The following is a 14,816-nucleotide window of genomic DNA, read 5'->3' on the forward strand; positions in this document are numbered from 1 at the left end:
TTAAAATTAAAATATCTCTTGTAAAGATCTACAAAGATTAAAGAAAGAGATTAGATCTCTTTCCTTATTTGTAGATTGGAGAGATGTTTTATTTTTTCTTTAAAAATTATTCACATGTTGATAAAATTAAAATTATAGAAATTTCCTTTTATCAACCATGAAGAGATTTTAAAGAGAAATTTTATTTTAAAATTTCCGGAAACAAATTAGGAAGTTTTAATTGTTGATTAAAACTTGTCCTCTTTTGTTTCCAATGATGTGGCCGGCCATCACAAGTTAATTGGGAAATATTGTTTTATTTTTCTCAATTAATTCATGTCAAGAAAAATTAAGGAAATTTTATTGTAATTAAATTTCCTAATTTGCCTAGGCCAAGGAATATAAAAGAAGGGGTAGGGGTGCCTTCATGAAACAACCTCTATTATTTTCTCTCCCTCTTTTGTTCCTTGGTGTGGCCGGCCATCCTCTCCCTCTCTTCCTCTTGTGGTGGCCGACCCTCTCTCTTCCATTGGAGCTCTTGTGGTGGCCGGATACTACTCGGAGAAGAAGAAGAAGAAGGAGAGAAAGCTAGCATCTCTTGGAGCTTGGTTAGTATTTTGATTTTCTTCCTTGGTGAAGCTTCCTCTTTGTTGGCCGAACCTAGCTAGGAGGAGAAGAAGGTGATTGGTGGTTTCTCGTCTCGGAAGATCGTTGCCCACACAACGTCCGAGGTTAGAAGAGGAATACGGTAGAAGATCAAGAGGTTTTTCTACAAGGTATAACTAGTAATTTCTATTTCCGCATCATGCTAGTTATTTATGGAAATAATACCAAATACAAGAGGCTTACGTTCTAGTATTTCGAATATGTTTTTCGATGTTGTGTTCTTTTGTTTTCTTTCTTTTCCTTGTGATTTGATTGTTCTCTTTGGTTAACCTAAAGTTATTTTAGGAAATTAAATATTAGCTTTCTATTAAAGGTTTTGTCTAGTCGGTGGTGGTTGCTCCCATATCCAAGAAGGCCATGTGCCTCGCCACGTCAGTACTGGGAACCTTTTATGGAAATTAATATTTAATGGAATTAATAACTTAAGGAGACTTGGGTCGAACGTGTTAAGTTCCGCAGGAGATCCAAGTCAAAACCTAAAAGAACAAATAGATTAAGTTTTGGATCAAACGTGTTAAGTTCCGCAGGCGATCCAAAATTTAATTTAAAAGAACACATGGTAGCTAGGAAAAGGTTCAGACCTTTGTACAAAATTTTGTACAGTGGAACCTCTAGATTTTCCGAGTAGCAACCAACAGCCACCTCTTCAACTCTCGAGGATGTGGATGCTTCCACCTCTTCCTCTCTCGAAGATGTGGATGATCTCTCATCTTCCTTTTCCTCTTCTTCCTTCTCCTCCTCGAATGTTGACATCGTGTCAACATCGGATTGGTCCTTCTCCTCTTGGACCACTAAGCCCTTCTCCTTGGGCTCCTCCACACCTTGGGTTTTCATGATAGGCAATGATCTTTTTTCAAAGATCACTTGCACTCGAGCATTCACCTACACTCACAATGATATTAGAAGGTAATAAATTAAGTAATATTTTCATTACCTCCTTATCCGCCTTCGCTAGCTCCTTTTGTTCCTTGGTCCAATATCGAGGTCGGAGGCGCTTACCCTTCTTGTCCGTTGGAGCTTCAAATGGGTCCTCCAAGACCACTCATTGGTTCCAATCCATTTGGAACCAAGTCTCCAACATTGTCCTCCAAAAATTGAAGTCTTCTTTGTCGTACGGAGGTGGAATTCGGATGTCTCATCCGAGCGGTCCTTCGGACTCTATCTTCTTCTTCCTCTAGCTTCTTGCTCTCTTGGCGGTTAGTCCGTAGAAGAGCGACCTTGCTCTGATACTAATTGTTGGGACCTTTGTACCCGCTAGAGAGGGGTGAATAGCGTCTCTTCGCGTGTTCATCGGTTGTGTCTTGATGATGTGCAGCGGAATACAAAGACAAAAACAACCACAACGCTAACACTCAGATTTACTTGGTATCCACCTCAAGAAGAGGTGACTAATCTAAGGATCTACACACTTGAGTACTCTCCACTAGTAAACAACTCCTTCTCGGTGGCAGCCGGAGGCGGAGAAGCCTCGTACAAGCACACACAACACTACAACACTCACACAAGAAGAAGATACAAAAATACAACTGAAATACACCCTTCTTCTTACTTACTTGTTGATTGTTGTTGCCTCTTGAACCTTGGGGATGCTCCCCAAGAACCTTCAAGAACTGGCGGAGAAGCTCGGAGAAGATCGCTGAAAAAATGTTGTGAGCTCGCAGGAAAAGATCGCATAGATCTGCGGAGAAAACGCTCCGCCAAGGCTTTAAACAGTGCTCCCAATCGATCCAATCTATCCCCAATCGATTGCCATGTCAGCACTGCTTCATCACAGCCGTCCATCGCTTGTTTCCTGCGCAACGGTCACTTCCCAATCGATCGACCGATCGATTGTGACTGCCTGAATCGATCGCCCGATCGATTTAGCTCCATTCTGTGTTCTCACGTCTACGCGCGAGCTCCTGGTGCTCAATCGATTGACTGATCGATTGAGACTTCCTGAATCGATCGCCCGATCGATTCAGAGCCTTTCTGTGTTCTCGCGATCGCGCGAGAACTTCCTTGCCTAATCGATCGGTTAATCGATTGACAGCTCTCAATCGATTGTCCGATAGATTGGGAAGGCTTCTGTGGTCGCGATTTCACCTCCCAATCGATCGACTGATCGATTGGGCTTTCCCACAATCGCCAGCACACTCCAATCGATCGATTGATCGATTGAACCAGGGTCCAAAGCCTGTTGGGTCCAAAGCCTGATTGATCGATTGATCGATTGGACCCTAGTTCAATCGATCGCCCGATCGATTGACCAGCCTGGACTTGACTCAAACTCAAGTCCAAAGCCTCTAACCCAACTCCTGGTCAACCGTGACCTGTTGGGTCTCCATGCCTAGCATCTGGCCACACCGGACCAACCTCGAACTAGCTTTCTAGCCTCCTCCATCAGCCTTGCGTCCCTCGGATATCTCCCATCCTTTACGCCTTGCCTTCAGGAGCTTCCTTCTGCCTCATCCTAGTTGTTGGATTATACCACCACACTCGACTAACCTCGAATTAGCCTTCTAGCCTCCTCCATCAGCCTTGCGTCCCTCGGATATCTCCCCATCCTTCACGCCTTGCCTTCAAGAGCTTCCTTTGGCTTCATCCTAGTTATCGAGTTCTCCTTGTCAAGTCACACTAGGACTTACCTTGTCAAGACCATATGCTTGGACTTACAACCTGTGCCAAGATCACACTTGGACTTTCCAATTGTCTGGCTCCTCACCAGGACTTTCTCCTTTGCCAAGGTCACACTTGGACTTTCCCGTTGCCTGGCTCCTCACCAGGACTTTCTCCTGCCTAGCTCCTCACTAGGACTTTCTCCTTTGCCTAGCTCCTCACTATGACTTTCTTGTTGCCTGGCTCCTCACCAGGACTTTCTCCTGCCTAGCTTCTCACTAGGACTTTCACCTACCTAGCTCCTCACTAAGACTTCACCACTGCCTAACCTCCAGTTATGACTTACCCAGTCAAGTCTCCTGTCATCCCTGACCTACCTGACTCGTATTCTCATCAACCTGGTCAATCCTTTGACCATCTCCATAATCAACCTGGTCAACCCTTTGACCATCTCCATAACCGGACAATTGCTCCAGCAATCTCCTTATATTGTCAAACATCAAAACTCAATCCTGACTCAAGCTTGACTCAACTCAAGCTGAGTCAAACTGGTCAACCTTGACCTTAGGAAATTGCTCCAACAAAAGGTATAAAAATATACCTAACCCTTCATCTTCCATATTTGTCTTTATCACTTGTTGCAAGGCAAACTTTGCTTGAGGATTTTATTGTTGACTACAAATATACAAAGTCACACATACTTAATCAAATAATAAAATATATTCTAATATTATATATTCTCAAATCATTTAGATTCCTTACTGTGAAGAAGGTTAAACAATATATAGACTTGTTGTATAATCTACCAGACGAGGATGTCCCCCTTAAACAGAATTTTATAATACATGTCAATTACCTCCCCTATTGTAAAATTCTCTCCATTCACACCAAAAAAGAAAGAATGCATATTTAAACAAAAAGATGATTCCTCTTAAACTAATTCACTTGTAAATCTGAAAAGTAAATCAATGAGTTTGAATCAGGAAAATAAATTAAAGCACTATATAATTATCTTAACTTATCACTTAATTAAATATATTATGTATACTAATATACTTTAGATTATCTAATTATTTTAACAAGTCGGTCACATCTTCATCTTATTTTTTCTTCTTCGGAGTCTTAAATTGCATCTTCACAAATTACGACCATAAATATAAAACACATTTAATTAATGAATTAAATCAAATGGAATACTATTGTATATGCAAATATACACTTACAACAATGACTTGTTTTCTCATTTTATTAAGTTGGTCAATCCTAGTTGCTTCCTTCTCTGTCTCTTCTTCAGAATTGCCTTTCATTATTGTAATGGTATCTCTTTCTTCTTCCATATCATCTCCATCAATTTTTCATTTCCCCTTGTCCACAATATCAGGTTCTTTTACAAATTTTTAACCCTCTACTTCTGCTAAAATGTTCTCCATAGGCTGGCATATTTATATCTTGCTCCGCTTCCTCTTAGGTAAAAGTTGGAGCCACAATGGACTATCAATTGAAGTATCCTTGTAATCATAGTGACTTCTGTCACGTCCTCTCCTACTCCTTATTCCAAAATCTACTAGTTCAGAATGAGGATCCACTACAGGATTGTTTGATTGAAAATCCCTTTATTTTCTATTATTTTGAGTAATTCTTTTACCCTATCATTCAGATGCATGTTATCCATTATTAGCTCCTTGATTTAGTTTGCTTGAATAATGCAGTTAAAACATTCCTTATTACTTTTCCTTCTTGCTTCGATGTCTTCAAATTGTGATGTCTCCATTGGATGTGAAATGTCATCAACGAAATCAAGGTTCTCAATCAATGCTTTTTCATATTGGGTAGAGATTAGTTCAATCATAATATGTCAAATTATAAAAACAAATGTTAAAATTGCATATTAACCTACCAGGTGTCAATCTTCAATATTTACCTCTTCAGATGAGACTCGGTCGAATAAAATCCTCACCTTACTAATATGTGAAGAAATATTCTTCTACTTGTTTATTCATGTTCCTTTAATATTGTATAATTTATGGATTTGAACATGTTCCAAAAACCATGCTTGCTTCATCATCACATGCAGGTGTTACGTATTCATACATGTCCGTAAAATATTGTCAAATTTACCATAAAAATTAAACTCACTGTCAAAGATCAATAAATCCCTTTAAGTAAGGGGTGTTGGTGTTGGAGTGCATTGTCTAAGTTGATAAAAATACCTCTCTAATCTTAGGTAATTGTGGAGCTATAAATTCATGGATGACTTCAACCAGTTGAATCTAACAAGATGATCAAAATCATCTACTATATCTATAAGACCTAAAGGACCTTATATGTACTAGAAGAAAATAAGGCACAAACAAATATATACAAAATGTAGAATTTATAGAATAATAAAACATCATCATCTATTTCAACGCAATTTATATAAAATTTAAGCAACTCCTCAATTCTTGATCTGATGGCTTCTTTTTTATTTGATAAGTTAAAAAGAAGTCACTCGATGCTTTCGTTGAATTGATCCGAACCAAAGCACCTTGGTCTGCAATACTAAGCAATAAAGAAATGTTTCTTCTAGTCAAGGCAACCAGTGCACCTGAAAAATTTAAATGATTAATTATCTTCTATGACAAGATAAATATTATATAGGACAATACCATGCCCAACGTATTAGACCCACGTTGGGCCTAATATGGGATCATTTCAGGTCCTCGTTTGCCAATGATATCCCAATACCAGGTTCATTGGCGAACCAAAATGAATAAATATTAAGATTTTTAAATTATTTTATTTTAATATACTACTACTTCATGTTTAAAATTTACAATTATAAGTTGTACCTGAGAATTTAAAGGTTTGAGGAGTTGAATCTTAATTTTGAAATATATTGACCAATATACTACGAATATGCTGCGTATTTTATATGTCCAAGAAAATATCAAAGAGATACTGTTGGATCATTGCTATGTATCGATCATGCAAAATAACAGATTCATGATGTCTTCTTTTCTTTGTGAATGTTTTAACAAAACTATTAAAGTGATTTATCATATTGTTTCAATATAATTTCTGTCCAACATCAACTGAATTTTATAATTTTAAAATTTTAAAATTAATAATAAAAAAAATAACAAACTGGTTGAGCTTTTGCAAATATGATAGTTTCGAAGATGATACTTTTATAGATAATTAAACAGCAAGGATGAAACACTCGACCCACTTCTTTACGTCATTCTGAAAGGAGAGTATTAATGAAAACACTAAATCCTTCACTGTAGAAATGCGATCAGTGTGGATTTTTGTCGGAACCCCTCGATACCGTCTAAGGGACGCACGAAGATACTTACGTAGATTTTTTATGGGAGACGATCTCGTAACTAAAATAGTATGAAAAATTTTCACAATCATAGAGTTACACATACTGAAAAATTGAAGGAGAAAAATATTAATACTATTATTTGAATCATCAATAAAATTTTTAAATCAAAATAATTCTAATATACTTGGGACATTTAAAAAAAAAACAAAACACAGTGGAGAAAGAGAGGTTGACGGAAAGAGTAATAAGAGAATTTTAATATTTTATTGTACCTTTTAATAAATATAAAATTATAATATAACTTTTAATAAATTCTATATTCTGCGTACGCTTTATCAAATGCCCGAAGATCGTTTAAAATGTTCCAGTTCTTTACCACAGCAGCGAGTCGACTGGAACGTGCGAGACATTTAAAAGCATCGACGGTACCTCAAAGGCTACCTTGAATGTCATTTGATGAATAAAGGGCCCCAACATAGGCCAGGTGCGTAGTATTCGTGCCCATGGTAGACCAGAGTCCGATGGTATTTATCGTAATTGTCCCTAGACCGGAGGGCAGATTGCGACGCTGGCGGTCGCGGTGCTGGCAGAGATGAGGTGCGATGGAGTTATAAAGAAACACCGCATCGAGGAGGACCAGAAAAGAGGGAAAGGGGGCGGAGAAGAGGAGAGGGACAGGGAGGGATCGCTGCAAGAAATAGCCTACGGAACGGAAGAGGTTCTGGATCACGTGGAGGATAAGGAACTGCTTTCTTTTATCTCTTGGGGAGGATCCAAGGAAGGAATCGATCGGCGATCGATATATCCGGGGTTGAGATCATAGCGATGACGGGAAATTAGAGGAGGGAAAGAGCAGGGAAAAGGAACGAGGCTGAAGGAGAGGATGGAGACTGGTACACCTCTCTAGATCCAGGTACAGCAACCCTAGTTCCTCATATCTGTATGATTTCTTTAGGTTCTCTTGCAACTCGAGTTTGCGCGAGGCAAAAGGGATTTGGTGCCAGAAGCTGCTATAATCTGCCGAATTTGGCTTCGATGATCAGTTTCCTTGCGTGTCGGAACAGGTTTTTGGTTTCTTGGTCACAGGGATAGGGGAAACGTGGTCTTTGACTGTGGGGCATAGATATGCCCGGATCGGAATCTGCAATCTATCTCTTGTACATACTGATGATCATGGGCTTGGATCTGCTTTTGGCAACGCCTTCGCCTTCTTCGCGATGTACTTGTCATGGGACCCGGTTAAGGACTGCGCGGTTGGATGATCAGCTGTTCTTTGCGTTATCATTTCGTCTCTCGGCATGTGTCTTTACCAAGGTTTTAGAAGATTTAGGTTTCCAGGCCACGAGGCTGCTGAGATTGTTTTTACCAGGCTCCTGCTTCTTGTAGATCTTACCATTTACCACAGCATGGCCAAGATCTACCTTTGATCGATCAGTTTTAGGCATTGACTTGGGTCTGAATCTGCTGCCTTTGTGATCATCTGCTATTTTGGCCTACAAGGGCTGATTGGTTTTGTTATTTTTTAACAGATGGGATTGACATTGCTTCTGGTGCCAGGCATTGTTTCTTGTCCTCGAACAGCCTACTTACTGGTTACCTAGATCATGTTAGGGTTCACAGGATTGAAGAATAATTATCAGGATGCTTTGATTCTTATTGCCCTTTTTCAAACAACTACATAATATTTTATTTCTGCAACATGATCCAGAACATCTCTGATGCTCATGGACTTTTTGTCCATATCACTCTGGAATTTATGAACATTCTCTCAGTAGGTGGGCCGAGTATTCAGCACTTTGCATCCTTCTTTTGGATACCAGCCTTCCTAATTAGGGAGCATTTTATTAAATTGCTTGTGGAGGTGTTTGTTTTATTAAGAAGGCAGAAATTTGGTACGCAATTTATTCAGTAGAGCTGATAATGATCGTGTAGGATAGTAAATTTTGCAGAACTTCAAAAAATGATGGATCCCATCTCATCTTCTTTCTCATCTCCTCTATATCCAACTCTTATGCAGGAGCATTGTTGAATTCATATATTATTGATTTTGAGGAAGACATTAGATTGTTGCACAACCTTCTCTGGAAGATAGTTTGTACTATCCTTGAACTGGAAGATTAAGTTCAGAGCACTTATGCACAATTAGCCTAATCTCACAAGACTTGTTATCAGCCGTTTGTCTTTTTCACCATTGATTAGTCAGCTTTTGAACGGAAATATACACATTTACATGATGCCAGAGGTTGTCAAAATACAAGATTTGCTGTGTATTTTTGCTCTTCTGAGTCCCTTTGCAGTTGGTTGGACCTGGGATCTGGAATTTGATCATTCAATCTGTACATGTTTGACTAGAAATAGTTAGAGCGATCTCAGTTCATTTGTTGTTTTATCATTTGTACTGTTCAAGTTGGCATCTTGTTCTTATAAATCATTTAGTGTTTTTGAATATAGTTGGGATGACAGTTCTCTTTGTATTGCATATATATTCTCCTGAAATGCGTACACTAGTATAAGAGTCATATGGCAATGCTTATCAGTACTGTTCATACTAAACAAGTGGTATTTACCTTGCAGATTCATTTATATCCTTGTGCTGTATAGCATATCTCCAAAGTTGAAACCAAGGATCAGTATCTGCAAGACTTTTTTTTGGCACATCCGCTCAAGAATTTTGTATCACTGGGAGATATGCTGAATAACATTGGAATTGAATTTCCAGGAGCTATAGATTCTAACTTGAACTGGGCGATAGCTGAGAGTGGCAAGCAATGGGCTGTTAAACGAGCTAGAACTTCATTTTCTGGAGGGAGAAAGAAAAAGTCGGGTAGCATAATTTCCAAAGAGACTCAAGTGATCTTGGATAAGCAATCCAATGGAACAGGAGAAATGCCTCTCTCTGATTTCGAGAAGGTTTTGTCTTTTGAAGATGCTCCAGATTGCCTCCCTTTCAACTCTTATTAATTGAGTTTACAAAAATTTCCTTTTGCAGGTTGGTGTCAGTATTCTTGGGCAACACTTCAGTGATTCCCTCAAGATTGTTCCTATTAAGAAAAGGAAACTCCTGTTTGCTCGATCTCCATCATCTCCATTGCAATCATCATATTCAGATTATTCTGATCATTTATTAGAGGGCCAGTCTTCTTCTGAGCCATTAGCATATGACAATGACCATGATAAGAGATTTGTTGACAACAGAGAACCCATTTCAAAACATGCGATTGAGCTTAGTGCTGCTGATTTCTCAGGTATCTCTATATTGGCTGCTGCTGCCTGCAATTGTGAAATGGTGGGTCAAGGCTTAAATTCAGGTTACTTAGTCACGACAGAAAATTCTTTCAAGGAAATCAATTTAGAATCAACCAGTGATGAAAAAACACTTTCTTTATGTCAAAAGGAGCTGCAATTACAGCCACATGAAGATTTACAAGGCAATAGGCTGGATATGGTAACTCATTCAACTGCAGTTTCTGTAGATGAAGAGAACTTTCGTGAATCACAGAACAAAAACAGCTCCTTGTTGCAAAATGTTCATGATAACATAAAATCTTCCTCTGTTTCTAGGCTTCACTGGGACCTTAACACTGATATGGATGCATGGAATAGCAATTGTGATGATCTTGCAGTCTCTGAGTCAATTATTACTTATCCCTTATGTGAAAATGGGGAACTTGATGAGAAGTTGGAAGGTAGTGAAATTCATCAACAAGAACAGGAAGATGGGGAAAATAGATGTCCTTCAGAACTTGGCAAGATCTTGGACATTCGACAGTACAGCCCTCTTAAAGAGGCATCACCAAAACCTGATATAGGTAATTGTTTGATTGTTAATCATGAGAACACCCACTCTTTTGCTAATTCTGATAATTTGGTTAAAAAGATGCATTCCTTGGATGATATTACTGTTTCTTTAGTTAGCTCTACTGAGGAAGCAAAACTCATGCATGGTACTCCAGGGATCAACATTTGTGGTGCTGAAGTTATTTCTTCAGAAGTTGGTAATGCTCTTGGCTCATTGAGAGACGGTTCATTGGCAATTGAGGCTACCCAAAAAGAAAAGGATAAGATGGGTTCTGGCTTGGAGGTGAAAGTTGAACCAGTGCTTTCTCATTCTCCTTTAAATGAGAATGTTACTTGTGACAATGATGCTAAGTCTCTTTCAAGCATGATCCAGTTGATCTGCAAGCCAATCTGTAATGAAAATGTAAATATTATAGCATCAAGTTCTGAGAAACTCCCTGATGATCATTGCCTGACTAATAGTGTAGGAGAGATTTCTACATGCAGCTCTCTGATCAAGGAGCATGGAGTTCTAAATACTTCTGTAGAGAGTAGTGATCGACACCTTCTGGTTGCAGGATGTGGCACCTCTGGTGGAACAATACATTCTGATGAATCAGATGGCTTCAATGGCATCTGCGTTGATAAGTCTTCTGGAGCAATGTGCCCAAGACCATCATTAGTTAGTCATGAACACAATAGCCCTGGGACATGTGACCCTCATGAGCAGAAGTTTGGAGTGGCATTTGCTGCTAAGTGTGAAAATATAAGAGAAGCTATGATGGTCGATGATGATAATTTTGTTGCCCCCAAACCCCTTATCTATGCTACTGTTACAGCTGTGCCAAAATCCTTTGAATATGTAGCTGATGCTAAGAAAACAGACGAGTCATGCAAAAGCATCAAGGACAATTGTCAAAATTTCCATGGTGACCATGACTCAGATAAGTTTCAAGCTGGTGATGTTGCCACTGAACCTGAAAAAAGCAACCTTGTTGGAGATGATGATTCTCAATTTGAGGATGGTGAATTTAGGGAATCTGTTCTACACAGTTGGGGTGAAGATGTTGATGAAATGGAATTTGAACATGTGGATTATGGGTCTGACAATGGGGAGAATGATATCTCTCAAGCTGTTTCTGTCTTACCTTCTCCTACCACTTTCTCTATGGAGAACATGACATTCAAAGCCAGGAGCATAGCCAATGCTGATGAAGCGTGTGCTGGAAAGGATAAGCAAGTCATTTTTTCTCAGCAACCCTTCTCTAGATGCAAATCCATGCCAGATGGTCCAGATGCAGGAGAAGTGAAGAGAATTCCTGCTGATATTGATCAGAAAAGTCATTCTACAAATAATAATAACGAAATGGAAAGAGATCATACTGGATGTAATAATGAATGTGACAACGGTAGGGAACCTTTGGCAAATGTGAGGATGAAGTCATCAGGATGGGATCGGCTGCCAGAGGGTGGTAGGCATACTGGAGATAGCCTTTTGGATCAAGGGATTGCTGCTACTAGGCTTGGCGTTCCTTCTGGTGCTTTACATTTGTTTATTGAAGATGAATCATTTAGAAGATCTGGTTCATCTTTTAAGGGAGCTTTATCATCTAGAGTTGAGGCACCAAATTCCCCAGATGAGACATGCAGAAAAGATAAATTATATGTCAGATTAAGCAGGTAACTCTACTGCTTGCTTTTCTTCCTTGCTGTTTCAATATTCCTTGCAAAGTTTGTATGCACACTGTATAACTATTCTGCTCTAATATTCTAGGTACGGTGGACATAATAATCTTGAAGAAAAAGTTAAAAGAAATGCTACTCAAAACTCATCAGGGTGGAGCGGATCATCTGGACATGCTCAAGACAGAGTCAGGGATGACCATTGGTTTGATTCTCCACATTCTCGTGGTTCCAGATATCATGATTCACCAGGTTACTATGATGCACAAAGTTTTGTGCGACCTTCTTCAAGGAATGCAGCTGCAGCTGCTGTCGCTAAGGTAGAGAGTAATGGGTTTGTTGTTGCACCTGATGGAACCTTAGTGAAGTCAGGCAGTGCTACATCTGTTAGCCGTGTGCCCAAAAAACCGGTGAATGGGTCTTTGCAAAGGACCCATCCATCTTGGTGGGGGCCACAAGCTGAGAGAGATCATCCATGTGGGCTACAAAGAAGACTCCAAAATTCAAGGGATATAAGCCCTGATAGGCACTTCAATGTTGGTAGGGGGCAGGGTGGTAGATATGCTCACGAACTAGACAGCAATCAATATGGAAGATCTATTCCTCATGACAGAACAGAATCATCCCTATCAGGGCACCGTTTGTCCACAAGAGATCGAAGTTACTCTCCTGACAGAAGACCTCTTCGTCTTCCTCATTCTCACATCATCTCTCATTCTAGATCTAGAACTCGTTCACCTATTCGTTGCACATCTCCTAGGGCAAGAAATGATATGGAGGCGAATGATGTCCCCAGTTTTCGCAGGCACAGAAGGTCTCCAGTAGCCAGAATGGAGAGAATGAGATCACCCAACTCTAGGAATAGTTTTGAGGAGGAGATTTTTTTTTATGACTCTGCAGCTCTTACATCCCCTTCGCATTCTACAAGATGGATTGATGAAAGGAAAGAATCACCCAATCATCTAAAGGAGCATGGCTACAGGCAAAGTTCTGGTAGAAGCCCATCTACGAGAGTGTATAATGATCATAGGTTTCGTTCCATCGAGTCCCATGGAAGATCAAAGCCCAATGATTACTTTCGCTCTCCTCAGTCAAACAGAAAAACAGCATACGCTGAATTCAGCAAGGGATACAAGTATGATAGTAGTAATGATAGAAGGGGACATGATGGCAGAGAAAACTATCTTCGTTCCATGAGACAGTATGATGACAATAAGAAGCACATAAGGTAGGTTGTTAAGGGTGTTTTCAAGATCATGACTGTGGGAATTCATGAGGTTTCAGCAACTAGGGAGCCTACAGAGTTCTAAGGAGAGCATAAATCATTTATGTACGACAGTTGTGCATATCGTACAATGTGTATTTTGCTTCTGCTTGTCTGGACAACAGAGAGGTCCATTAATACTTTTTTTTTCTTTCAAGGTAAAGGCACCTCAAAGTTGCTTCTTCATCTGTCCACCTTGTAAAACCATTGCAATTGTTAGTCGAAATTTTCAATTTTTGGGATTTAGGTGCTGACCTTCATTTTCTATTTTTTTATAAATTATGTTGGACCATTTTGGGTGGGTTGTACTCTCTTTATTATCTCACTGAAATATGACTAGTTACTGAAATTTAAGTTTGTCATTGGTTGTGCATATGCATTTGTATTTTTAACCACAAGCACCTTTTGAACACTCTTGATTCATATGTCATCGATTCTGTTTCATTTTTTTTTTCCTTGCGCTTCATGGTTCCCCTTACAGAAAATCACATGAGTGGCAGCTAACTAACTACTCGTATAACTTTGTGATTAATTCTGCAAAGACCTCTACCAAGGTAATATCTTCCATCAAAACAATGTTATTTACAATGGGGAGCAATATTTATAATTCATCCTAGACTGAACATCTATTGCCTTTTGCAATTATCTCAGGAACACAGCTTTTCTTTTCTGAAGATATTCCGTGGTGAAAGTGGCTACAAAAATTTCCTTGGTAATATTCTTCTTTCGTTGATACATTACCTGGGTAACCTTGGTCAAAGGGGCTAAAAAACTTCATTGGTAATGCTTCCTTGGTTGATACATTGTCTGGGTAAGTTGTATGACATTAATGATTACCCTGCTGTATTCAGATTAATATCTTTGTGAACATTTACTAAACGTGTTTTCTGAGCATAATGCTTGGTGAGAAACTACGAGTTTGCATATTCCTATATAAGTGAAAAACAAACATTTCAGTAGATGTATATGGAATAATTTTGCCCCAACTTGATGTCAGAACCGATAAATTTTTCCTTTTTGAAGGATAATTCCTTTGTTAATGAATGAAAAAGAAATGGTAAATTTAATTTTTGAAGTAATTCCTGGAATTTAAACATACATTAACACATTGTGTTGATAGCAGTAGTTGAAAATAAATGCCCTGAGCCTGAGAAGTGAGGTTTGTAATCTTGAATGGGGGCATTGAGAAGCCTTTAGCAGGAGATCCTCTTTGTCAATATGAAAAAAAAAGTCCTGAGTGACTGGAGATGTGGAAAGTACGGCCTCAGCAATGGTCCTTGTTTATGCAGACTTGAGATACTTAAGAATGTATCTTTTGACATCTTTGATGATTAATTGTTTCTGCACCTATTTTAGTGATTGTCTTGATCTTTATATATTTTCTACTTCAAGGTCATGGTGTAGAACCATCTTCCACATTTGTTTAATTTCCTTTGAATATGATTTGTTTTTTTTTTTTTTTGGCTAGGAATTAAATCAGTTCTTTTTTATAACGAGTTTTATTCATGTGCTAATCATCACATGATCATTGATTTTCAT

The 14,816-nt window shown here is 38.9% G+C and overlaps 1 protein-coding gene across 4 annotated transcripts; it reads left to right on the forward strand.

The window, feature by feature from the left end:
• The first annotated feature begins 7,186 nt into the window (after window positions 1-7,186).
• LOC122037090 lies at window positions 7,187-13,626 on the forward strand. 4 transcript variants are annotated; one of them, XM_042596586.1, is made up of 5 exons: window positions 7,187-8,445; window positions 8,571-8,795; window positions 9,128-9,463; window positions 9,543-12,010; window positions 12,105-13,626. In XM_042596586.1, the coding sequence occupies exons 3-5, from the start codon at window positions 9,242-9,244 to the stop codon at window positions 13,243-13,245; spliced, it is 3,831 nt and encodes a 1,276-aa protein (XP_042452520.1). In that variant the 5' UTR covers window positions 7,187-8,445; window positions 8,571-8,795; window positions 9,128-9,241; the 3' UTR covers window positions 13,246-13,626. The 4 variants fall into 4 exon arrangements, with proteins under 4 accessions (XP_042452520.1, XP_042452529.1, XP_042452513.1 ...); XM_042596595.1 differs by lacking the exon at window positions 8,571-8,795 and having other exon boundaries at window positions 7,187-8,006; window positions 8,083-8,445; XM_042596579.1 differs by lacking the exon at window positions 8,571-8,795.
• The last annotated feature ends 1,190 nt before the right edge of the window (window positions 13,627-14,816 follow it).

Source organism: Zingiber officinale, chromosome 1A (genome assembly GCF_018446385.1).
Source record: "Zingiber officinale cultivar Zhangliang chromosome 1A, Zo_v1.1, whole genome shotgun sequence".
NCBI lineage: Eukaryota > Viridiplantae > Streptophyta > Magnoliopsida > Zingiberales > Zingiberaceae > Zingiber > Zingiber officinale.